The sequence below is a fragment of the Phalacrocorax aristotelis genome, chromosome 3, assembly GCF_949628215.1.
Source record: "Phalacrocorax aristotelis chromosome 3, bGulAri2.1, whole genome shotgun sequence".
In the NCBI taxonomy this organism is placed as follows: domain Eukaryota; kingdom Metazoa; phylum Chordata; class Aves; order Suliformes; family Phalacrocoracidae; genus Phalacrocorax; species Phalacrocorax aristotelis.
In genome coordinates, this window is record NC_134278.1 from 110816039 (window position 1) to 110842347 (window position 26309).

General features: G+C 37.4%; 1 protein-coding gene across 2 annotated transcripts in view; it reads right to left on the reverse strand.

The window, feature by feature from the left end:
• Positions 1-26309, reverse strand: part of SRBD1 (S1 RNA binding domain 1) — a 132781-nt gene that overhangs the window by 77020 nt on the left and 29452 nt on the right. For both annotated transcript variants that reach the window (XM_075089081.1, XM_075089079.1), the window contains exons 14-16: positions 21904-22061; positions 20665-20755; positions 19457-19564 (exon numbers count right to left, since the gene is read on the reverse strand). In XM_075089081.1, coding sequence (XP_074945182.1) covers positions 19457-19564; positions 20665-20755; positions 21904-22061 — 357 coding nt within the window. The remainder of the gene's footprint in view (positions 1-19456; positions 19565-20664; positions 20756-21903; positions 22062-26309) is intronic.

Genomic DNA, 26309 nt, shown 5'->3' on the forward strand with positions numbered 1-26309 from the left:
AAACATGCACAGTTCCAAGAGATGATGATACTCGTCCAGAAGCGTAGCAAAACAGTTCCAGACTTCATTGAGAAGAACTCAATGAGCAGCCTTACTTAGCCCCTGTCCCTCCCAGTTCTCAAGAGCCTGGTGAAGCCAACAAGCCCAACACACACCATGAAGCATAGCAGACCAAAGGAAGCTGCAAGTCCCCAAGCAGGCAGCTATCACCAACACTGACCTGCCAGCAGCTCCTTCTCAGCTCAGACAAACAGAAACCCCTGCAGTGGCAGCACATGAGGAAAGCTGGTGTTTCATCCAGCCCATCTCCAGCCACAGAGGATCTTGCGAGACATAAGACCCATCCTGACTGCTTTTAGAAACAGTAGAGGCAAAGGGTAAAACCCTGGAGTTCAGCAGCTCATGTTCTGCATAGTTATTCAAGTTGGAGCATTATAAAGTACCAAGAACTCAGGTTTTTGGGAACAAATAATATTTTTTTAAAAAAGATAAGATTCCTGTGTATAAAACAATACCTAGACTTTGCTAGTAGCATCTCTATTTGGTGTGGTCACTAGCAGTTCATAACTGGGGAAACTGATATCTGCCTGAAGTCTGTCTAATTTTCAAACCAAAACATTCCCCTCTTGCATGCACTGTCCTACTCATACTGCCATTCTCCTGTGGGGCACAGGACATTTAAGCAGTAGATGATCCATTAAGGAGAGTCCGTCAGGTTCTCCAGTGAATACAAGCCTCTCAACCAGTTCATTTTTCAAACTTCACAGAGCATTCAGCTTTAGTCAAATAAAAATGGTATCACACACAAACAGTCAGTTTGAAATTATTTAGAAAGGCTACAAGAACATGCTATTCCATTGCTATAATTGCTCTGAGGAATTATTTTTATCTGGTAAAACAGGCAACACAGATGCAGCAACTGTTGTGGCTAAAACACAGTTAGTTTTGCTAGACCAAAGGCTGGAGCTCAGAGTCACATTAACTCCCATGGAGACTTTGTCCCCAGAGTGGAGCATAACTGGACAAGACCACAACATATGGAGCAAAATGCCTCTTGGAGAACAGCACCTCCAGCAACTGTCATTTTCTTTAATGCTCACTCTGGGCAGTTGGGAGGCAGCCTGGCCAGCGTTGCCGTGCAGCCTCCGCAGCCTGATTCATGCAAAATTCTGACTTGTAGCTTTGGCTCGAGTCAGGCTTTATTCTGGTTCTGCCCCACCCCCTTCCTACAATATCACTGATCGCAGTACTTGATCTCTCCTTAGCAAGGAGCTACCCTCTCCCCAGCACAGATCCATGAGGGAAGGCTGGAGTCAACTATATCCCTTCAACTAGGGCTGAGCAATGCAATGTAGACTCTGCACAGTGCGAGGGAACCACTGATCCCCTGCTGCTCCTCCCTCTTACCTCCCCATCCCTCTTAACAGCTAGGATGTATCTGACAGCATCATATTAAATATTTTTAAACTACAGACACTTCCTGGCACAGCTCGCTGAGCTCTGAAGTGCCCGGGTTTTCCACATAAAGAAACTCAAAATAAATTAAGTATTCTGGAATCGGAATGATTGCTGGCAGGAAAACTTCTCTGAGGTATTAAATACTAAGGAAAAGCGTGACCACATCTTTCTAGCCATGTCGTTTCTTCTTACTTTACTTTGATTTGGAATTCACCTAAAAAAAAAAGCTGTCTGCTTTAGTTCACAGAAAATATATTTGCCTCCTGTTTTTATTCCCCAGCTCAACATAAAGCAAATGGTGCTTCATACAGACCTGATCAAAATTACATGCTAGCTCTCAAAAACAATTTCTGCAAACTTAATCATGACAGTGCTCTTACAATTTTAAGTCCTCATTTGTTTTTTTGTTTTGTTTCTTTTTTTTTAATACAGGAAAAAGTTTGCTTTGACATTTTCCTATACTCTAGTCTATGACTCTTCAGAGCTGACACTGATCAAAAAGTGTTCCATTCTGTCCATCACGGAAACTGCTCTTCTTCATTGGAAAAAACACTGTAAAACTGAGGTACTAGTTCAGTGCTTCCAGCAAAATCCATTAATCACCTACGACAGAACATATAATGTAACATTACAATATAAAAACGATTATAGCAACAGACAGGAAAAAAACCCAGAAAGTTAGGAAGAAAAATAGGTTACTCATTCTTTAGAAAAAGGTAAACTTCTCATGCAAAACTAAAAAAAAATCAAATAAAGCTTGCTTTACCTTAACAAGAATCTGAGCTGTTAAAATATGCTTTTCTCAGGCACGGATTTAAAGGTAAGGCAATGTATACAAATGTCTGTAGAGCAACATAAGTAGATTGAATGCTTTGTTATTAAATGATACATTTTTCTCTTTTTAGGCCTCTAGGGTTCTTCTCTGGTGCTTCTCTTTGTCATAGTTTTAAATATTATTATTTTACTGATATCATATGCAACCCCTGGGCATCTACAGTAAGAGATGCTAATCTGAATCAAGTATATCTCCAAATGAAAGTGAACTAAACATCAGGTGTATTATTGTTTATCCTTTAACCATTTAAAGGATGAGACAGTGGATACTGTCTTATTTTGTGTTACAAACAGAAGTATGTATCAACCTTAGTGAAAAAACAAAAAAAAACCACCAAATCCTCACAAACTTGAAATGGATTCATGCATTGTATGTTTTTACAGAAAACAAATTCTTTTAGTAAGACTGTAACCAAAAGGGGGAAGAAACTGACAAAAATAAATATCTGAAATTAGGGAAATAAAATTTTAGTTAGGTAGTGCTATATTTGTTTTACCCCTTCTCTTGAAAGGGATTAATTTGTTCCCTCAGGTTGTGACAGATCCATACTGGAGACTTTCCATGAGTAATATCACTAGAACTGGCATAAACATATGCTGAATGACCACTTCTTTTAAAACATGTTTTTTCAGCCAGTTAAAAACGCCCCAAAAAATTATTATTCTGGACTGAAATTTCTTATACTTCATTTCTAACCAGTTACTACAACTCTAAAAGTCTTTTTTTCTTTAGTTATCCAAATATGAAAGCGTAGGATAGAACGAAGAGATATCTTTACATCCAAATCATAAAAGCACAGCTAAATTATTTTATGTCCTTCTTTTTACACCACAATTTTCAAAGTGATTCTCCAGTCACAGGTATGCTACACAGTACTTAGTTACCGGCAATTCTAGCAACAAAGGACCTTAAAATAGTGTGAAGGTTCATTAACTCATTTATACATCTAATTACTTGTGAGTCCAACGACAAATATTTTGCTGAAAAAAAACTTGGAGCGTGCGTCTATTTAATCATGTTAACCCTCATTTTGGGTCCCCATTTTATAATGGGAAAGTCTCTTAGAAACAGTTGAGGAGTTGCGGATCACAGTTACACAATTTTAAATAAGGGCACTAATGAATGAGAACAGTTGACTCATCCTTTTCAAATACAGCTATGTTGTTTTCTCTAACAGTTGACAAAGTTTGCACCAGGAAGTTCAAATTTGGTTTTCTCTTGGAAGGCAAGGGGAAAAAAAAAAAAATAAAAAATCCATCAACAGCCCAACTTCCACCCAAACTCAAAGCCCTAGCATGAACTACTGTTGTCCTCCTTCCCCCATTCAAAGCTCTGCTCTCTCTCCCCATCTCACATGTTACTTCAAAATGAGATCAAGTTATTTGAAAGCTTTCCTGACAATCCATACCTGGGCAGCAAGAATGGAAGATATGCTGGAATTTGATAGAAGAGTCTCCTGGGGGGCATTATGCAGACAGTGCAGATGATCAGAACGTACACCTGCAAATTTCTTTTTTACTGAAAGAGTGGCCAGGCATTGGAACAGGCTGCCTAGAGAGATAGTAGAGTCGCCATCCCTGGAGGTATTTAGAAGTTGTGTAGATGTGGCACTGCAGGGCACAGTTTAGGAAACTTGGTAGTGTTGGGTTGATGGTTGGACTTGATGATCCCAGAGATCTTTTCCAACCTTAATGATTCTATGATTCTAAATACTGGCACCCTATTGTATGTGCAACGGGCATCAACTCCAAACCAACTTCTCTGCATCAGTCATTAGATTCTTATGACTGGATCCCACAAGACAAGCCAGCAATGAAGAGTGAGGGTCCTTCACGTTTTGGAAGCTGTTGAATGTCAGGGAACCGCAGCAGTTGAAGGGAACCTCTGGAAATCAGCTAGTCCAACACACTTCCTCAAAGGAGGGTCAACCAAAGCAAGTTGCTCAGGACTGTATCTGGTCATGTTTCAAATATTTCCATGAGTAGAGACTCCAAACCTACTACATATTAACAGGAACACTTGGATCCTCTGTAGCTGGGAAATGAGGTTTTGGAAATATTAAACTGATGTTCAGAATTTTTTTAATAGCTGTTCAAAAATTTAGCACCATGTATACATTTCAGAAAAGTATACATCCACCCCGAACAATATCTGAGAAGCAAATGGAGATTTTAAAAGTCACTCTCTGTTTTCAAACGGTGCTGCACTGAAAACTCACTAAACAATCCTAGCTTCCTCAGATTCTAAAAGTGAAAAGAAAACCTGATATTGTTCAGAAATTAAATGAATGGAAATGCATGCCCTGCTGATTCCCACAGTAACAGAGTAGGCCCACTTAATTTCAAGTGTCTGATGTTGAACTGTTAAGACTGGTAGTTGATAACTAACAGCTGTTTCTTTAAAGAAAACAACCAAGCAAACAAAACCCCCATCATGATTTGGAGATCAGGACTGTAGAAAAAGAAACAACACCATATTAAAACAATAATTGTCCAGATGAAAATACAAGTTTATGTGATAGAGACTCCACAGCAGCACAGCAGTGAAGATCCTGGAGGCGCTCTGGCTGATGCAGACAACTCCTACAGGGGGTTATGGAGAACATATGCCAGGGTGGGATATGCAGCACGCTTTAATACGGCAGAACATCATCTGCCCTTGGGTGCACGCTCAGCTCTGCTGGCTAGTGCGGAAGGTGGCAGAGCCAAGCCTTGTCCTCAATCTGCCCCTGGTAGACAGGCCAGTACTATCGCTGCCGTCAGCATCTTTGCAGCCCTGAGCTAGAGTGGCACAAAGCTCACATTTGCACACCAACATCATCACATACAACAACACAATTGAGATCTGCATGGGACCATTCTGGGGTTTTACTAGGCAGGTTGTTATCATGCTGAGAGTATTTCTGATATCTGCTGCAGAGGAAGGGTAACAAGCTCTACCTCCACCATTAGTGCAAGACAGAAAAGAAGAAGGCACCAACATTAAATATTTTCCCCCAGAGAAAGGATAAGCTTCCAAGTCTATGCATAAATAGAAGTCCAACCAATTGAGATCCAAGTTCTGTTAAGAAAGTATAGAAGTAGATTTCAATAAAGGGTCTAATTGCCATTCTCCTGCACCTTTTATTTGCTACTAACTTATGCAGTTGTAGAAAGGAGAATCTAATCCTAAAAAGCCATGTAAATACTTCTGAAATGCAAATTCGAAAACTGTTTTCTGAAGTTCACCAAAGACAGGTATGTTCAGAATTCTGTTCAAGAAGTTAAAGCATTTTCTTAGAACATATAAATAAAACCTTAAAATACTAATACCACAAACTGGAATGTCCTGGATTTGGGTTTAATCAAACCCTGAGAACCAGAACAAACATATTTCACAAGCTCCAAGTCTTAACTTCCTCTGAAGTTCACAAAGACTCACAGCATCGCCATCATCACAAGCACCGCATGATTTATGCAATTTAATTATATCAACTGTGGCACAGTAAAGAAGAAACCCCAAGCTTATGTTTTGTCATTAAATCCAATGGAAACTAACTTACAAATGCTTTATAAATAAGTAGACATGAAGTTAAACCATACTCACATAGTCCATTAAAATTTTGAAATGAGACCTGTTTTAATCATTAAAAGCTTCAACTTGTATTGAGTGGAAAAACTGGTATTTCAGATGACGCAAAGCAATTTACCTAAAGCATCTCCCCCAAAGTTCACTGTGCTAATTATAAATTTTAGTTTAGCACAACCTACTATTAACCACAAATTAGTTTGGCTTCATAAAGCTGGTATTTAAGGTTGACCAAAAAGTAATCAACTTTGCACCTTCTGCATTGTCTATTAAAGAAAATATATTCAAACAAACCATTATCAACATTTAATCTATATCTTTACTTTATAAAAAGCTGGAAGAAATCACTACAGACCATAAAACTGAAGAGAATCTGCTCTGAATTAGATGCCACCCATTTTTCATTCTTACTTCACACCAGAACAACACTTTATTCAAAACTCCTGTCTCAATCAGAAAACATTACTCCTGCTAATGTCAGAGGTCCAGTCACCTACAACCTACTGTAACTGCTTTATCAAAAAGAAGCCAGCAAAAGGAAAAATCATTTCCCCTAACTTGCTCTGCTAATAATGACCAGCAGCACGGCCTTTCCAGTGAGTGGTCTTTGCCAGAAACACCAAGAGGTCCTTAGGCAGTTTCCCTAAGGAGAAAGCTACAAGGGAGGAGGGACGCAGCAGCTTTGGACAGGCAGGTAAGAGACAGCAGGGTGCCAGCAAAGCCAGCCAGGGCCTACAGGAGCAGGGGAAAACAAGAGAATAGAGAAGAGGACAGTCTTAAGCATTCCTTGAAAATGAATTAAACATTCCTTTAAAAGTCTTTTTGTTGTTAGCTAAAGAAACAAAATATATTCAAAGGATACTATATCATGATTTCAAACTTATTTAATTTTAAAACATTCAAAATGACAATGTCTCTTTTTATTTACTCTTATAGCAGAAGATTAGAGTTAACATTTCCTTCAGCAGAGAGGTAATCACAGAGAAGTAATACAGGAATATCCAGTTTGATTTACTTAAAAATGACAAACTAACTTCAAGAAAATAACTTTAATAGAAAAATGACAAAGTAACTTTGAGCTGTGATTTTACACTATGCAGAAAAATAGACCAGGAACAAGTAATAAATGCATCACTGATTTTACTGAAAGCCCACTTCCAAAGTATATTTACAGCACAACACCATAATGCTGACAAGAGAATCACCCATGGAAGATCCATGTCTAAACTGTTTTTCTGAAACATTTATGTCAAATTCAAATGTCAAGATGTATTTTATCCAAATGTTAGTTCTAGTTCAACCCAATAAAAAGAACTGAACAGGCAGTAGGCATGTTGCCTTAGCTGCCAAAGATGTTTAACAAAATATAAAAGTTAATTAGGTTTGAGAGAGAAGTTTTATGTGAAAAGCCAATTTAATATTAGCAATAACTGTAACTGCATATAGGTGGGACACCTTCCCCCTCACTTCCAGGTTTTTATTTAGAAAGCTCCACAGACAACTGAGCTGTTTGAATAGTATTTGCTGTTACATAAAATAATCTGATACAATTAGAAACCGTGATATTACTTGTAGTTGCAAACAGGATTAAAGTGAAAACGTTATTTCTATGTGAGCAACAAATTTGCTTTCAGGAGGCTTGGGTGTCTGACAGAAAGGAAAATAACTAAAGTACAGAACTGCTAGATGGACATGATTACACTTACAACTGTACATGAAGGCACCAAAGCACCACAAATCTACCAAAATTGAAAAGGAACAGGAAAACCAGTGCCACCCACTCCACTCTGTTCTTTCCACTTCACTTGACCATTGTTCCCAGTTGTTGCTGCTAGGAGGGCCTGGTACTAAAGAAGGTGCTTCACATAGCTTGTGCTTTTTGCTGTCCCTTTTGAGACATGCTCTTTCTTGCCTCTGTATCATCCACCATGAGTAGATCATTTCTCCTTCCCTCCACTTACTCATCATTGACAAAACTGCTGGGATCCAGTTATATAAAGGAATTATCCTCAAAAGGCACCTTCAGTTACAACTGTCTGACACTGCAATCATCTAAATCTAATCCCTTTTCAAGCTGAAATAACCTACTCAAAGGCCTTTTTGAGACACACAGCACATCTATATTCTCTGCCTCTCATGCCCTGAAAACATCAGAAGTAGGCTGAAGTATCTCCTGTTGCTCTGGCTTCTTTCTATGTCATTCACGAAGCTTTTAAGACTGCCATACACTTGCTTGATAAGAAAAGTTAAATGAGTCCAGGCAAGCATAGCCCCCAGTTTCAGCATCACACAGAATTACTCCGAGTGAAGATGCAACATGGGTACACTCACTCCTGCACTGCCAACAGCCTCTAAGAGTGGATAGCCTGAAATCAGGAATAAAAAAATTACAATTTTACGTAACTGCAGAGGTAAAGAGCCCTTGATTTACTGACAGACATGTTGTATTTGCTTTTCAGTCCTGGAAGACTGTTAGGCTACCAGACACCCAAGTCATTAATGTTTAATTTTCAGGCCTCCCTAAAATCCAACCCTTTTTTGTTTTTTAAAATCAAGGTTTGAAATAGTTGTTCTCGTGGTACTGGGGGAATTTGTTAGCAGCTGTACAAGTGGCTAATTCCTGAGGTTTACTACTCAAAACAAACCTGAAAGTTTTTCAAAGGGAGACTTCTATCCAACTTTGCATCTGCCCACAAACTTTTATTTTTACCAGATCTCAACAGTACTAATACTTTGAAGAATTTTTTCCCCACTAATGACAGCATTTGCGCATATGCTCACTCCTTGATTTTCTTAAACATCTCTAGTTATTATTTAGAAATACATTCTTCAGAAATATAGATTTAGAAATACATACACATATACACTCACTAACAGAGATCTAGGATGAACTTCATCCCAAAGGTGACTCTTCCAGTTAAAAGTCACTGAAATTAAGATATTTAACAGAGTGTTAGATAGCCTAATGTAATCTAACTACCTAACCTAAGCCTTTACTATCAGCATCAACAATAATAGCACAGTAAGTTTAAATAAATAAATAAATCTGTATATCACATCTCACAACAATAAAGTAATCCCAGTACGAGCTGAAATGCAGAACACCAAATGTGGTTTCACAAACGAATAGGTATCAAGTTTGGCAGAATCTCAAGTTAAGTAAAAATGTATTACTGGCAACCTCACACTAATGGAAAAGTGCTTACTTCTCCATTCAGTTCCTACAGAATGCCTACCTGAAGACAAAACACTATCCAAATACACAACCAGGCCAGGCTGTGTAATAACACTCAGTCTCAGTACCTCACAAGTTAGAGGATACATCTTGTACTCATATAATTTTAATCTAGATGCTCTCAGTATTAATCACACTATATTTGGATGCTTCCACTTAAATTAACTCCTGACAGGATTCCAAAAGTAATTCCTGCTGGAGCTTTTTCACACAGTGAGGAACCTAAATAAATTTTCCCAATCCTTTATAGTGAAAATTTACTAATCACCACAGCTATTTCAAGACAAAGTAACTTAAAACACAAACATATGTTTCTGATGTCTCTTAAGTATGAGGAGAATAATAGAGGATTACTCCCAACCACCACAAGTGTCACTTATTTTAGAAAGGCAATATTGACACAAATCATAAATTAACATTTTAATGGTTTTAATTTACATTCACTTCTCAGTATCAAAGACTCAGTTAGCATAGCAATAACATACTAGTATGAAGCCATGCTATTTCATCTTGGGCAATGGGTAAAGGCTAGAAGTGTAAAATGCATAGACATGGGTAACAAGAACTACACTGCAAGTTTCCATAGTCAAAGTTCTGCAAATACAAATGAGAGGAAAGTTTTCCTATATGCAATTTCACCCATTTTAAATATGAAGTTTCTGGGTTTTTCTACTGTCTGTTATTTTCAGGTCCAAACCCAGTGGTTTGCAACCTGTGATTCACAGGCTTCTTTCAAGGGGTTCACAAAGGACAAGGGAAAAAAAAGCAGCCCACTGTCAGTAGGTTTCTGGTCTCTGGAGTGAATTCTACACTGTCACCAGCGAATTTTCAGTGGTCTGCAAATCAAAAATACATCAAAGATCCACTGTCATTCAGCTTAGTCACTCTCTAACCTCTCTTGGCTTCTGTTTGAGTAGGTAATATCCAAATCTGACTACATTCCATTTGCACTATGAGAGAAATGGACGTGACCACACAAGCTTTTACTTTAAAGAAAAAAAAAAAAAAGCCACTTAAACCTACAGAGACACTGAACAATACATGCTAATTTTGAAACCTCTTAAAACAGTGCTGCAGCAGCTTACCTGAAAGCCTAAACTTTTCTGGCTTGTTTGAGATCAGTATCAATACCAAGTTTGGAACATTTAAGGCTCACATCATTAAGCCTTCACAATCCTAGCTGCATATGGAGCATGACTTATTTTCCTTGTATGGTGTCTTTACAGTAATTGACCAAAACCTAACCTTCTAAGCCTTATGAAGAATAGACAGCATTCTAAAACATACTCTTGGGTTACATGGAACAAGTGTACTTCAGCTGATTGCAGCTAAAAAAAAAAAAATAAATTGGAAAAGACTCATAGATGCAGCTGTTGAGAGTCTCCAATGCTCACTGTGAGATGCAGTAATGTGTCATTAGGTCACATTTTTCAGCTGAAATCCAAGCCTCAGTTTCAAGCTTGGACTGTACACCATCCATTCATGCTTACAGATGATTAGGGGAGAGAACAGGAGAGGGAACTGTTCTCTTGACATAACCTGCTGCATTGAAAAGACAAGGAACACACAGCTCATATGAGCTCAAACCTGCACAAAGTTCCCATAGACTGTACTTCAGTGCCTCTGCCTGGAGGAACTACCTTGGAAGTACCCTGTTCCTTATTCCCTGACTGCACCCTCATTCTTTCTGCACTGCTTCCTCCACCAGCTACCTAGTTCCTCAGGCTTTTTGCATTCCTCGAGCCATCCCTAGACCTTGGCCACCACTCAGACACCTCTTAACAAAAGGCTCCTTGCCTTCTCCTGCCAAGAAGTACAAGATGGCACAGAGAGCGCATGCAACCTTTCAGATGTTGAGAACAATGTGAAAGTTTCATCCTCTGGTATCTCTGTTGTTACTCCAAACATCACGTGAGTGAGTCAACAGCCGTCATGAGGAAGGGTGGTTTGGTGACCCTTCAGAGAAAGGCGGCTGTCAGGCTGAATATGAACACTGATTCTGGGAGAAATGGGCACGTTATATCGCCTTATGTTACATTCGTTCTACTAAATAAGATCTTCCTGGAAATTTTTCTTTGAAATTAAACCGATAAGAACCTTGTGGCGTTGACCAAATGGCACAGAAAAACTTCAAAAATTGTAACCACAGTAAACAATAACCTAAATCACTTCAGTATGAAATAAAAAGCTTATTTTTAGCCTGTCAGGTACCCCATCCCCTCAAAAATACCAGACACTCAAATGAACTAGTTTTGTTTCACTGTAACAATCTAGCAAATTTAAGATCTAGTCATCCATTTTTCAGCACAAATCCAAAACATAGCCTCATACTAGCTTCTGTGAAGAAAATTAACTCTATTCCAGCCAAAACCAGCACAATCTGTTAAATCCTTCTTCATTTCTGAGCTTTGGAAGTAGCCTTGAACAAGAGACTTTAGGCCTGGGTAATTTTCATTGTGATCATAGAAAGCCCCTAAGAAAGGAGATTGCATTGGAAACACTGACCAGCACACAGTGTTGAGTGATAAAAATACTGTTTTAAAGACTTCTACTATTGAGTCAAACGCACTCCAAAAATAAAATCCCCTACTTACAGTATAGTTTTGGTAGGTATATGCTGAACATTAAAATCTCTGCTATATTTGGTAAAAATCTGATTTCGGTTTAAGTGAAATTTAGGAATGAAACACCCAGTCTTGCTCAATGAACATACCCCATGAATACACACATTCTAAAACTGCTTCCAGGGGACCTGATGGTCACGCTCCATGCAGAAACAGTAGCACTTTTTCACTACACATCCTTTGTCTTGCATCTCTCAATAACGTGCCACCTTTCCAACATATTCTTATTTTGTATTTGTAAATATTTTTGTATGGTTCTCCCTCTTCACCTGACTTCTCTTGTGCTGCAATACCAGATGTCTTCTAGCTGATTATCTTAAAAAAGTTTCTTATTTCCTGAAATTAACAAAGATCTACAAGAAAGCAGCCTGTGTACAAATTACTGCTCTGTGAGGAACATGAGATAAAATTGAAAATAGAGAAGTAATTTTGCAATCCTAAATATAACAAATGACTTCTCTTAAAAAAAAAGGCGGGGGGGGAAAGGAATTTATTATCTGATTTGCAAAAGTCTATTTGAGATCAGTACATTTCTAATTGAAGAGTATGCAAAGTTGCCCTTGAACATATTGTCACACATGTAATGGCTTTTCATCCTAAAGTCTGCCCTAATTTTACAGAATTGATTTTTTTTTGTTTGTCTGTTTAGAGTCCTTTAAGTCTTAAGAGATTTACATATTGAGAAAACATAACTTAAAATCACTGCTTGATATTACTGTTACTATGATTTTCTCTTAGAAAGAGAAAACATAGAAGGGAAGTTGCACTAATAACTTTCCTCTCTCCCCCATAGATTGCCCTGGACACAAGCCAAACGACATGTCCTGGTGTTCTGGGAAGATGGACTTCTTCCTCAAGATTTAGATTTCTTTTGCTAGTTACATTTGCTTTCTGACCCCCTGCCTTCATATTGCTGAAGTCTAGACTCCACATATATCTTACTGTTTTTCTGAACTTAAAGGAATTAATAATCGCTTCAACTACATGGACATACTCCCAATTAGTCCTTGTTCTCATCTTAAAAACTGCAAAACTATTTCTCTGAAGCAGAATTCAAAGATGGTTCCATATTAAATGTATCACTTCTAAAGTTTGTTTTAAAAAGTTTCAAATTCATGCTATACAAGCCAGAAATTATGCTCTCTTATTTCACCTATCCCACTATCTTCACTGCTTACCCATTTCTTCTCCTCCTCTCAGAAGAACATGGCTAGATATCTAGATATGGTACGGGTGCCTACAGTAAACTTTTGAAATAAGCAACAGAGCTGGGGCAGAGGGGAATCTTTGCTTTCTTGGACTGTTTCATAATCTAAGAGGACCTCTGAATTTCCCCTTTTGACTATAGTATGGGTTCAGCTCAACGTAGATACCAGACGATAGATGCACCAGAAACAAACATTAGATACTATCTTAAGTGTGGACACTTATTACTGTCCATGTTGTGCCAAATGATAGGCTAACTACTACCTAAAGTTATGAATAATCAAGAGTAGCAGGAGAAAAAAAGTCTCTTTCGGAAGTCTCACTCAGAAAGAGTGAGGTTCCAATTTGTAGGACTGTGTCCTGTAAATACAAATATATTTTTTTTTCATTTAAGTGTGCATGACCATGAGTTCTTACTCAGCTGTGGTAAATAATTACAACAGAAAGTAACTTTTAAGTAAGGGACAGAAGACAGTTTGGCTGGAAATCACTGTATAATTTAAAATGTTTTCATTGACTACGTCCTCTTCATGCACATTTTAAACCTGTTCGTTCCTCAAATTATTTCTTCATTGTTTAGGACTTCTCATGACTCCACTAGAGCTTGAAAGAGATGAAAGCAGAACAAAGGTTCTTCAGTGCACATTTCAGACATGTGCATTGTTTCAGCTGAACATGTATTCCTTTTGCTAAAGCTTTCCAAACTACTTTCTACTTTCTGTATCAGACATGTAATGACCTAAGGTGTGTAGGTGTGCGTACATAAATGTGTCATCAATAGAGTGATATAGCTTAACAGACAAAAATAACAGCTTAAAGAAAATATAATAGAAAAGAAATAGGAATAAAGTTTCCCATATCCCTATGCCCCTTTGTACTCTCAACAGACGTGAAGCAACTGCATTAATACAGCAAGCAATAGCTTGTAAAAGGATGCAAACCAGCTGAAACATTTGACAGACAGTGTTAAATACCAGAGGATTCATATCAACCACTTATTTGAAAAGGTGCTTTGATGTTGGCTATCTTTCATGTACCTCTTTCATGGCACATTAATAAGGAAAACTGAGATGGGGTAAATTAAGTCCCAAGGTCATATCTAGAGTTACAGCACTGTGGGTACCTGATGAAATACGGATTAATGCTGCATGAGCACTGAATAAATAAAACCACTTCTGTTAACCACTCAAACAAGTTTTACAAGTAGTTCTGAACTTTATTCGGCAGCTAGACTTCAGACATCTTAATCCCCCCACACTGCTTTGAAACCTAATTATCATAATGTGAACCCGAATGTTAGGTCCCTTTCAAACTGCGAGTGCTATGAAGCAGAAAAGTAATGGGAATTAAGCTAGTGTAACATTAGAAATGTAGAGGCATGGAACTTGAAAGTGGCATTTGTTAAAGCTGAGAGAGTATAATGTAGATATTCAACAACATAAAACACACATTTAAATTGAAAAGGATATTTAAAGCATGTGCAGACACCTATAAAATACAAGCGGACCTAAAATCCTGTAGAACAAACATTTCGAAATCAATTTCTTGCCACCGTGGTCCAACTTCAAAAGGTATTAAACAGTCCCATTCTACCTTAGCAGAACATTCCTAAGTATTCGAAAGCAGACAATTTAAACATTAAAGAAAACCCAATGAGAACTTTACAAGACATTACAGACTTTCCCCTATTTGTCACAGTACAGAAGTGTTTGAACTTAAACAGCAGTAAATTATTAATTACTTTGCTTATAAACTCTCAAGAGCAAGAAGAGATTTTGCTGAAAGTGGCAGAAAGGGATTTTGTATCAAGTTTAAAATGAAGTATAACAGAAATTAAACACCAAGCCACCTGAAAAACAATAACCAAAAAAATACACTTGCCTGGCTGCATTCCTTACTGCTTGTTGAAAACAATTAACAATTCGTTATATCTATCAAACTTTCTTTCAAATATGAGCTGAAATACTTTATTCTGCGTGTGCATTAATGTAACAAGCAGGTAAGAGAAGTCAGACCACTAAGAATGTATTGTGACAATGAAAGCACTGAGGCTGAAAGAAAAACTGTGATCATTTTTCCAAATACGATGATTGAGCTGTTTGTGTTGTCCTGCTCTAGCCCAGTTCACCTGTCATTCAGATAGCTTTCATTTCCAAGATGCCTACAGCTGACAGCAAACAAACAAAAATAGTTGCAGTGATTGAAATATGGAATAAGATTCCTGAAATATTTTTCCAAGATTTTCATTTAATCCAAAAAGGCCAATGAAATCCTAAAAGTTCATCATCTGCCATGTTAATGCTGAACACACTGTTGTTTCATTTACATTTCTGGTCCTGTTAAAACAAATACGCTTGTCTAAAACAGAACATCTGCTTTGGTTATAATACAATGTATCTTTGGCAAGAATTCACAATAGAACTAACATAAATAATCAAGAATATTTATTGAACCTTGTAACAAAAACTGGCTTGTAACAAAAAACCTGAAGACTAGATACGACTGTCTCTGGGCTCTAGTCCAGTCCTAATCTAAGTCAATAAACATAGCTCTAAAAGGGAAACTACATTTTATAAAAAGTCCTGCAGTTATTTAGATTGGATGTACGTATCTGAAATCATGTTGGTTACAAAAATAGTGAAAAGTATTTGCTTTAAATCAAAAACTGTCAAACTGAGTCCAGACAGGTTTTAACCTGCTCAAGCAGAGGGGTTGGACAAGATGATCTCCAGAGGTCCCTTCCAACCCCTACCATTCTGTGATACCGTGTATGTAAAGCCACACAAAAAATCATGCCATACGCCTCATTTCCTACTACTGCCTTCACTAATTTGTCTTCTCTTTGGAAAAATCAGTAAAACTATATGTACTTTGTACTCGCCATTGCTGAGGATTTGTTATTTTAGTTGCTTGCTTTTCGTATCTTTATTAGCACTAAAAAAGACAAAGCAGATATCAAATAAAATACTGTAATAGTTGAGAGAAACTGAAATGAAGAATATTTTGGAAGTCTCTTTTGATACTGGTACAACTGACATTTTAAAGTAAGAATCAGTTTATTTGATTGTTGCCACACAACTAAAAAAAGGTGAAATGATGTTCTCATTTAAGTCTGTAGTGAAGTACTTGCTAGAATCGGATACTGAAGCCAAGGAATAACTTCATGCACAATTTTGAAATTATTGTACAGAACCTTAGTAGTAAAGAGACTATTTCAGCATGTACTGCACATACATGCAATCGTTGAAGTGTCCAGCTGGTTATTATCATTAAACTTCATTAGAGTGCACACCTGTCCAGATTATTTGTGCTTGCATCAAATGCACACACCTTCTTTCCAAAATTACAGACTCTGTTATTGTCTTATTTCCCTGGAAATGCATTATCCAAGTTCTATATGGTGAACTTGACATAGAAGTACGAACAGATTTTTTTTTTAATAATAATTTCTGATCCTATTTTCCACTTCCAACAAAAAAATAATTAAGTAGCATCATGTTACAAGCTCTATTTGCCAAGAAAGCCGAAGTCTGTAGTACCTCTGTCAGCCACCTTTCTGAATGACAGCTTAAGGAGTTGATTGGGATTTTGGTTTTAAAGCACTATAAGACAATCCAGCCTCATCTGCCAAGCCGCTTTACATTTGGACTCCTTTAAGGAAAAACACTGTAAACGCAAATACAATTGGCAATTCTCTGAAACTTGCACACAGCAGTGAAGTGAGTTCTGTTTTGCTGGGAAAAGATTTCCACCTTCGTGCAGGTCAGCACATCGCTGTGAGAAGCTGAATGCCTGGGAAACGGTATCATGTTAGATGCAATCGACTCATTCTGTTACAGTTTAAATACTGCAGGGTTTTTGTTTTCGCTCTGGGTTTTTTGTTTTGTTTGGTGGTGGTTTGTTTGGGGTTTTTCTACAGTTCAAACCCTGAATTGATTTGTAAACCCATTTTTTTAGTTACCGCTGCAATCTGCTGAAGCAGACCTCCTTAAAAATGAACTATTCCAACATTACTTAAATTGTTTCTTAGAGTTTTTAATTGAAAAAAAATCTATAAAGATCACTTGATCCAAAAGCATACCATGGGTTTCCACAGAACTGATGAGAGATCTGTATTCAGCCTATGTATAAACAAAACCCTCATATTTTCTCCTATCATGAGAAAACAACATAATCAAGGGAAGACTTTGTACATGGAAACAAACACGTTTTTTGTAATCTGAGAGCACATGCTCTGGGGGACTTTTTTATTTAAAAACTATGATCAGCAGAACACTTTCCTCCAAGTCATCTTTCATAGTTCCCCTCAAGAGGTATAGCAGTTCTCAAAATGCATGCCTACTGTCACCTATTGCTCAAATGATAATTCTGTACCAATGGCTCCTCATTTAGCAAGTATCACTTACATTTTTTAACTCAGACTGACAAATTCCAGGCATTTCACTGGATTATCAGAAGTGGGAGGTGGATGTCTGGACTCATCATTCCTTCCTGTTACTAAGAAATACCAAGGATATCAAGGAGAAAGTTTTCTGGAGCTAAAAAGCGAACAAAGTACCTATCTTGCAGGATTCAGTGGTGTGGCTGGGAAACCCCAGCACTGGAGAATGTAATGTGATGCACATAAAACTAGTTTAGCAGAAAGGGCAACATGGGAACCCTGATCTTCAAGAAAGAAACTCAGTCAGGACTGTCAAAACGTGGAGAGAGATGCAAGGACTTATTGTTCAGCTTATTTGTAAACCCACAGATATAAACATACACACAACAGCAGCCTACAAAGTTGGACAGCATCAAAAATGTCACCTGTAGCATGCAGCACCAAAAAAAATTAGATTCTTCTGGTTTTCATTTTAATATGCAGTACCTCAGTGTTCTGCATACAAATTGTGAAGTAGGGAGCTTTTCATCATATATGAGTACAGCACAAGAAAACTGTTAACAATATAAAAATATACTGAAAGCAAAAATGGTTTTGATTATGCTAATTCTCACTTCCAGGAATTAATCTTGCAGGTTAAAAAACTGCATTTATATATTTTATCTACAAACATCACAACAAGTTTCAGAAGAAGCAAAAGGTTAAAAAATTATCTGTCGCTACTAGAAAAAGCAACCAACTCGATAACCTGACTTCTGCTTTACAGCATTTAACTAATTCCTATTTCACAAGAACTTTTATCAGTTCTAAGAAATTGGTAGCTCTAATGGCCAGAAAAAAAAAATTGATACTTGTAATTATTTTGCAAGTTCTATAACCTTGAACAGGGAGAAAATATTAAAGCAAAAGAGGAAAACAGTGAGAAAATCATCTGCCATGGTATTATATAAATAACATTTTCTGTGTAAACTAAGTAGTCGTTTACATTTTGTAGCATATGATCAATGAATAAATAAAATCACTATTACTCTTTCAGACATAGTGCTTCTGTCAACGAATTTTTAAACTATACGAAGTGAAAACCAGTTACATTAAATATTGCCAAAAAACACACAATATGAAGTGTTTTCCATCCTCTACAGTCATTAAAAATCCACTGGTTTTGAGTTGGATTCAGGAAAGAGGATGCTTAATTTTTCAACAGCTTGAACAGCTTCCTTCCTTTGCGAACAAGTTCAGAAAAATCCCCTAATAAGGAGATTTAAGATTCAGATCTTGCTGCAAGTTTACTTAGAAATCTTAGGAACAAAGAACAAGTGCAATTGAATGCTAGCCTAAGGTAGCAGGAAAAATACATTTGTTGAACATTGGTGTAAGATAACTTCTTAATCTATGGAGAAAAGGCTCCATTAAATGTATATCGTAGTTTCAACAGAGAAAGGTCATAATTTTAAAAAATTTAGGTAACTTAATTCAGTATGTCAAGACAGTGAAAAGTAAATATTGCTGTTAAACTTCAGCACAACAGATAATCCAAGGTAAATCACCAAAAATGCTTTTTTTAAAAAAAAAGGTATGATTTTAAAAAGTAGAGCAGGGGAGAAAAAGCGATATAGTACAGTTTGCATTTAAACCAACAGCAGAAGAGTTTAGTTAGAATAAAACAAACTAATGGATAAAATTTGATGTTTAAAGAGGATAAATACCTTCACTACTTTGACAGGTATTAACAAAATATTTGTTTCCACATCATTTAATACCCATAGGATTAGCAAGCATTCCATACCACAGTCAGACAACATTATCTTTATCATTTGCGTTTAAACCTCATTTATCAAGAAATAAACACAAAATGCCAAACACAGGTCCCTGACTGTTTGAGCTGCTATTCTCACATACTTTGTTACAATGACAACAGCAATGGAGTGAACCTCGGGAAGAGAAAATACAATACTTCACTGAGTCTCTCTGACTGACTCAGGAGAACTGCTTTCAAGCTCCAAACAGCCATTTCCTTTGCCTAGACGGATGGGTCAAGCTTGACTCAAAAAAGAAAGGCAAGGCAATAAAAAGAAACACTTCCAAAAAATCACATTTAAAACTAACTATTAAGTTAAAATATGCTGAGTGTTATAGCAAACCAATCTTACCAGTAAACAACATCCAGTGGTGCAAAATATTTCTTCATAATTAAGTCAGCAAAGTATGCTTCTGTTTCTCTGCAGGCTGTGCCATTGCCAATCACTACAGTGCTACAGCTTTGCACAGGGGAAAAAGATGAACAATTATTATTATTCTTTTATACTTTTTTATACATAGCACATATTCATACAATGCATGACAATGACCAATACATCTTCTTTTATATAATACAAGGTTTGGATTTAGTAAGAACGTATTCCTAGTGATATCACATTGTATTTAACAGGTTTTCAGTGTGACAGTTCAAGAGATGAGTTAAAATTTTCACTCACTTGTAAGGGAATTGAACAGTGGTAATATCTGCAGAAACCCCCAAAATGTTACTTCATATTTATAAGAGAAATGTAATGTTATTTACAGTCTTCAAACCCTTTTACCTCGTATTTCCATCATCTGTTATGAGTCATGAAAAGGGCAGAAGCCCAAGCAATCAGAATCCTAATTCCTTAATGGGAATATCATAGTTTGCAACAGCTTGCAAGGTCATTGCCTCTGACTGCCACCACCACAGCCAGTCAGCCATCAAATCACCTTGTTCAAAGCCAATCGAATACTTAAAGATGAACTGGAATGTATGCTGCGGCAGTTCAGCAGCTGACCCAGTGGACCAGATGTCTGTCCACATGGGATCCCAAAACAGTTGGATACAATAACCCTTTAATCACGTTGCCCCTATTTGCAAGTCCGCCTGGAGATCCATCTGAGCAGGATTTCCTTTGCTTAATAAACTCTTCCAGACACTAAATGTGGCTTTTGGAACAGGGAAAGATCGATGAGTGGTTTGGGGGTTGCGGGGGGGGGGGGGGGGGGGACGGGACGGGGACGGGGAGTAAGAGTGAGGCTAAACATAATCCTTAGCTGAAAGTTAGTTTCTATTCCTAAAAATAAATGGATTGACAGAGCTTTATGGGGATACATTCACAGCATGCAGCCTTAGTCAGAGCCATGGCTTGATTTCATATGCTTCTAACATATACGTAGTGTAAAAGCATGAACATAGACTAGAAGAAAAATAAGCTCTGAACTACATAAAAAAAGAATAATTCCAGTTAAATCATTAGAGTTCTTATTCCACCCAAAAGCAGGTATTTATATAGTGAAGATTTTCATTACGTTTGATAAGAAAGAGTAATAAACAGAACTTTCTTTAGCATACTTGTACTGTAGCAGAAGCCTCTTTATCTTCTCAGCTTCACGAAATCCTTGACCAGAATGCAAGTAAACAACATCAGTATGGAGTATCTGACCTAGAACAATGAAAGGCAAAGCCGTTGGATAAAAACCCACAACAATCCAAAAGCTATATCCTGCAAATTACTGAAGTTAATTTGATGATTCACAAAGAAAGCTTCTTCATAAGCCATCTTTCTTTTTTATTTTTGTATCCAAGTAGAATAAGTGTATGGTGGGCAGAGGACTAAAATGCTTTGGCTGCCAAAGCAAAATGAGTTGATACCTTTTCTAGTTCACTGGGGACATATCCACATAACAAGTAATGAGTATCTAGTCATATTAGGTAAATAAAGGGTATTATATTATCAAAGGGAAAAACAGCAATTCACTGCAAAAGATTTATTGCTCTAGTACACTTTTTACAGATCCAGTAGAGATCAAAAGTAGGAATGCAGTCTCAGAACTCCAATGCCAGCTCTTACCATCATTCCACCTATCACATTTGGAAATAACTCTGTATTAGCTGGTACTGGTAGCTTATGGTGCAACACAAGGCAATAACCATTTACCTTACCTTTATTGCCATTTTAACATGTGTTAAGAACATGTCTTTCCTTACACCCACCCTAGGTGGATATATTCTCAGACAAAAAGCAACAACAAAATAAAAGGAAAACAAACCATTTTCACATGGGCCTAAAGAGGTATGCATCCCCTATTCACACATGGATGAACTGGAAAGGCTCTGTTCTATATCTAAAAGCTGAACTAAAATGTTCTGCAAATACAATGATTCTGACTTCTCACATTAACACACATACTAATAAACAAAAAGGGCTGATAAAGTGTCCAGGTGTACAAGATATTATTAATGAAAAAAGCAAAGTTATAGAAAGTATTTAAATTCAAATTCTTTGTTAAACAATAAAAAAAGCCAGGTGTTCTCTTTGCTGACTGAGGCACAATTATTTGCAGGCAGAAGGAATTTTAAATTCTATTTTAGGGAGGAAAAATAACACCAAAGGAGACACTGGAGTCCAGGTGCTAGCAACTTAACCTTAAGCCCAAAAAAAGTAATTTGCATGACAGAATTTGTGGAAAACACTAAAACCTTAAGGAAAAAAAAAAATATCAATAAAAAAGTAGGTTTTGAAACCATCCTTTCCTCTAAAATAATATATTTTTATCAGTCTGTTCAAAAATATTTGGAATTGAAACCTACTGGTTGGTGAAATAATTGCCAACTTGCAGCCATGTTTGTAGCCAGGATCTACTCCCATCAAAGTACGACCCCTCACAGGGCTGGTCAGAAGCAACTGCCGGAGATTTCTCCCAAACATCATCACAGACTCCTTCTCTGCATCAGATGTCAACTTTGATCTGAGAAGGGTAAAAGCAAAAAAACATTTTCCCTTCTATTAGCTTTAAAATGCACTTCTGACTTGTTCCAAAGTTTTAAGGCTTTTTCCAATCATGTTTTCATTATCTTTTATTAAATAGTACACTTCCAATCAAGTTTTTGCCACTTTTTAAAAAAGGATCAGCTATATAATCATCTCATTCTGCTTCTAAAAAAGTAAATCAAACAAAGAGTGTAACAGAAGCACCTATAAGAATGTACAAATACCAACTAACATTCAAACATCAACCTGCAATTTTGAGCGAGAACAGCTTCCCATGAAAGCTGATACCTAGTTGCAAGGAAAAGTGGATTTAGAAAAGGCACAGGACAACTTCATCACAACTTCCCAGTTCTGGAGAAAAATCACTACCCAGCAAAAAAAAAAAAAAAAAAAAAAAAAAAAGGATAACCATTTAGGCTGAGAGGTACCAGAGAGAAACTGGAAGGGCCTATCTAATTAATTGCTAACACACCATGAGTATTGAAACATTTAATTTTGTCTACAAATTATGTTATTTGACAGTCATCACAGAAGTGTGTAGACTTGAGGTCTTTCTAGGAGCATATTCTGCCTCCCCAGAAGCAAGCCAGAAAGCTGATGGGGTCATGATGTTCAATACCTTTCTTTTCCATATTCTTCAACAGAAAGAAGTGACTTAGTGCACCAAGGATTGACTTTGGTGACTTCAAGCAAGAAGACTTACTGCAGAGTGTTAGGAGAAACTCAGTCTTGTTGAGTGAAGGTGTACAAGATGCATGTCATATTTGTCAGACGTGGCCAGTAATACAATGACTGATAAGGACAAGTATTTTTGTCATGATATGGCATCTTATATAAAAAAAAGCAAAACTGAAAAAGTAATGAGGACACAAATATTCATCACCTAGCTGATTTTTTTTTTTTGCAGGCACTCACTGTCATTTTCAGTTGCATTACATTGTCAGTAACTACAATAATTAGGCAAGCTACAGCAGTCCACTATAGCCTTCATATAACTTAAAGGGTAGTCAGTGACCTTATTCTCCTTTTCCTTTCACCAGTCACTGAAAAAAAGTAATATCTGGGTTTATTTTCATAGCAAGAACAGGGGAATGGCTGCACCAGTTCAGGTAAGTGGTTCCTCTGTCCCAGTATTCTGTCTCCAAATGTGGCTACAAGCAGCTGCCTAGGGAGCTGATACAGCAGCACTAGTATACCTGTCCTATAATCTTATAGCCTCCAACTATTTCCAACTCAGTATTTCCTGAGCTTGAGACGATTTCTCTCTTTAGTATCCCATAACAGATCTCTTGCCCAGCTATACAGTCTCCTACTGAACCCATGCACATTTCTTGCATCCACATAGTCTGTTGGCAGTGAGTTCTGCAGGGCCATGACAAACTGTACAAATAGCTGCAACCTTTTGGTTGGAAGCTGATGCTTTTTAATTTTTAAGGCCCCCTTGGTCTTATACTGGAAAAGAGTAAATATTTATCCATAGAAATCCTGTGCTACTCTTCACATCTCTAAGTCCTCTCTTGTCCAAGCTGAAGTGTCATAACCTAGTCAATCCTTCACACAGAAGTTATTTCACTCCTTGTTGCCCTTCACTGGGCTTTTTCCCGTTCTAATGAACCCTTTTACTATTTCCCCCTGCCCTCTGCCCCCGAATGGCCAATAATATTCCAAATACAAGCCAACTAAATCAATGATTCCCTGTTCTGCTTTTATTCCTTAACTAAATAATCTTATCCTCTGAGCACTTAAGATTTATGTGGGGCTACCTTCCACAGTGCCAAAGTGTCTTTCCTGAGTGTCAAGATAGCTCAGAGCTCGATATTCTATACAGAAAGAGAATTACTTCCCCTCGCAAGCATCATTTTACACTCATCTCCACTGAATTTCAGTTGCCCCTTCATTTCCTGATCATTCAGTCTTGCAGCATCCTTCTCCCATTCTTAAAAAAATTCACAAAAACAACCTAATCCACAGAACAAGCTTCTTCAAGGAACAGTCCAGAAACAGAACAATTTGATGCCACTTGTGAAAGACCAGAAAAAACAATGCAAATACCTAAGCCTCACAGATATATGGATCTTCTACATACCCAGACAACAGATTCAGCCAGCCACACATGCACAGAATTGAATTTAGAAGTGGCTTGTAAACAAAGGAAGGTTGAATGATCTTGGACTGGAGATTTTGAACAGAGACAGGCCAAATTCCAGCTTTCCATCTACCCCAGAGATACGGGATCCTTACTGCCCACAAGGCCAAGTCCTCCCACACTGCAAATTCGTATCAGTCCACCTGTGAAGGAAGACTTGTGCAGGAATTAAAATTGCCCCTAAACACATGCTATTAGTTATGTGCACCTTATGGAAATCACGTTTAAAATTGGCATGGATATGCAGAAACTTTTATAGTAACAGGAAATGTTACTGGAAGTGCCAGGTGCATAGGGGGAACATAATGTATGTCCTTTCTATTACCTAATATCCTGCATTTTTTAATTTCAAATATAGACCTCTTTTTCCTCTCTAACTGTCTCTCACTCAACACTTGTATCAATGACACGATCTACTGTCCCAAGCACTGGCCCTTAATTTCAAGTTTGGGATAGTCATTTGATACTTGAACAAATATCAAACTACCTCAAACAATCTAGTATCTTTCCCTTTTCCAGTGCACTACTGGCTTCATCCAAATGGCAAGATGCCCAGCTTCATGTTTTTCCAATTTGTGACAATTCTCATCAATATAGCAGAGATCTAAGGCAGAGGTGGATAGTAGTCCTCCTCTCTAAGCACAAGAGGAATGGTTATTTTCTAAAGAAAAACAAAACCAAACCCTTCAGTTGCTACTTAATGAAAAAGTACCAGTCAAGTCAGAAACTCAAGCCCTTCCCTTGAACTCTACGAAGCACTCAGACTGTATATCACTAATAGATAAATTGTAATAAAAGCAAATAACCTAATCATGACCTACTAGCTTCTACATTCAGTGTTATAAGAGTCAGTCTTTAAATTGAGATTTAAAACTCCCCACTTCCATATACAGTCTGAGAGGCAATCCTTTCCATGGAAAAATATCTGCAAACTAGCTTCAGGTGTGAAACAAGATATACAGAGGAATGTTTGTGTCCCTGAAGTCAGAGGAGAGAAAGCAGTCACTTAGAGTAAGCATGGAAAATTAGGAAAGGATTATCCATTAAAAAAATATGTCAATGCCACATCACTTGCATCAAATCCTGATGGAATCATTCCATGCAGTACTGCAACAAAATAAAACGTATTTCAAAGAGCCAAAAGCAACACTGGACATTATTATACCAGATACAAGAAATGATGGTATCTGACAGAGTGGAAGAAAGGAAATTAAACAATAAATAAGGTAACTGTCTTGCTGGCAAGTTTCATTCTTCTGATCACTAGAAGCACCAGAAATTTCAATACACTCTTGGAAACTTTCTGTTCCAACATTTAATGATCATAAAAAGAAAAGAAAAAAAGAACAGCGGGGGGTGGGTTGGAAATATTAATGCTAAAAGGAGGTATTGAATGCTTTAGCAGCCCTTTGCAAGAGTCCTAAAAATCAGCTTCTGGTGTGGGCGGAAAGAGAATAAAAGAAGGATAAGCGTTAAGTGGTCATGGACCAGGAATACTACTGGCAGGTGCTTTGCATTCCTCTCTATAGGAGATGTTTCAGCTTTTCCTAACCAGACACCACCAACCATGCAAAATTATCACAGAGAGTAAAGCATAAGCAGACATCCACGCAGGAACACGCAGCAAGCTTTGTATTTTTTTGCATTTATGACTTGTGAACTACACCTAGAAAGTAGTAGGGAAGGAAGCTTTAGAGTGGTTTTTTTGTGGGTTTTTTGGTCTTTTTTTTGTTATTAATAAAGAGAACAGAAAACCTTCAGCAACTTACTGCTGCCGCAGCCCTCATAGTGTTATACACCACACAGAGGCCGCAACAGTCCTGTGGTAGGAATGAAGCAAAACCACAATAAAAGAGCCTTGAAAAACCCTTATGTCAGTTTGCTTATTTATAATAAAACCAAACACCACTAAATGTAAGTCCTTCTTCTTTATTTTAGAAGAGTTTGATTGTAGAGAAGGCTAAGAATGACAACTACTTTCCCACTCACGTTACAGAAGCCAACAGCTAGACTCACCATCATGAGATGTTCATCATTTTGGCCAAACAATAGACACAGTGCCTCCCATAAAGTAGCTAC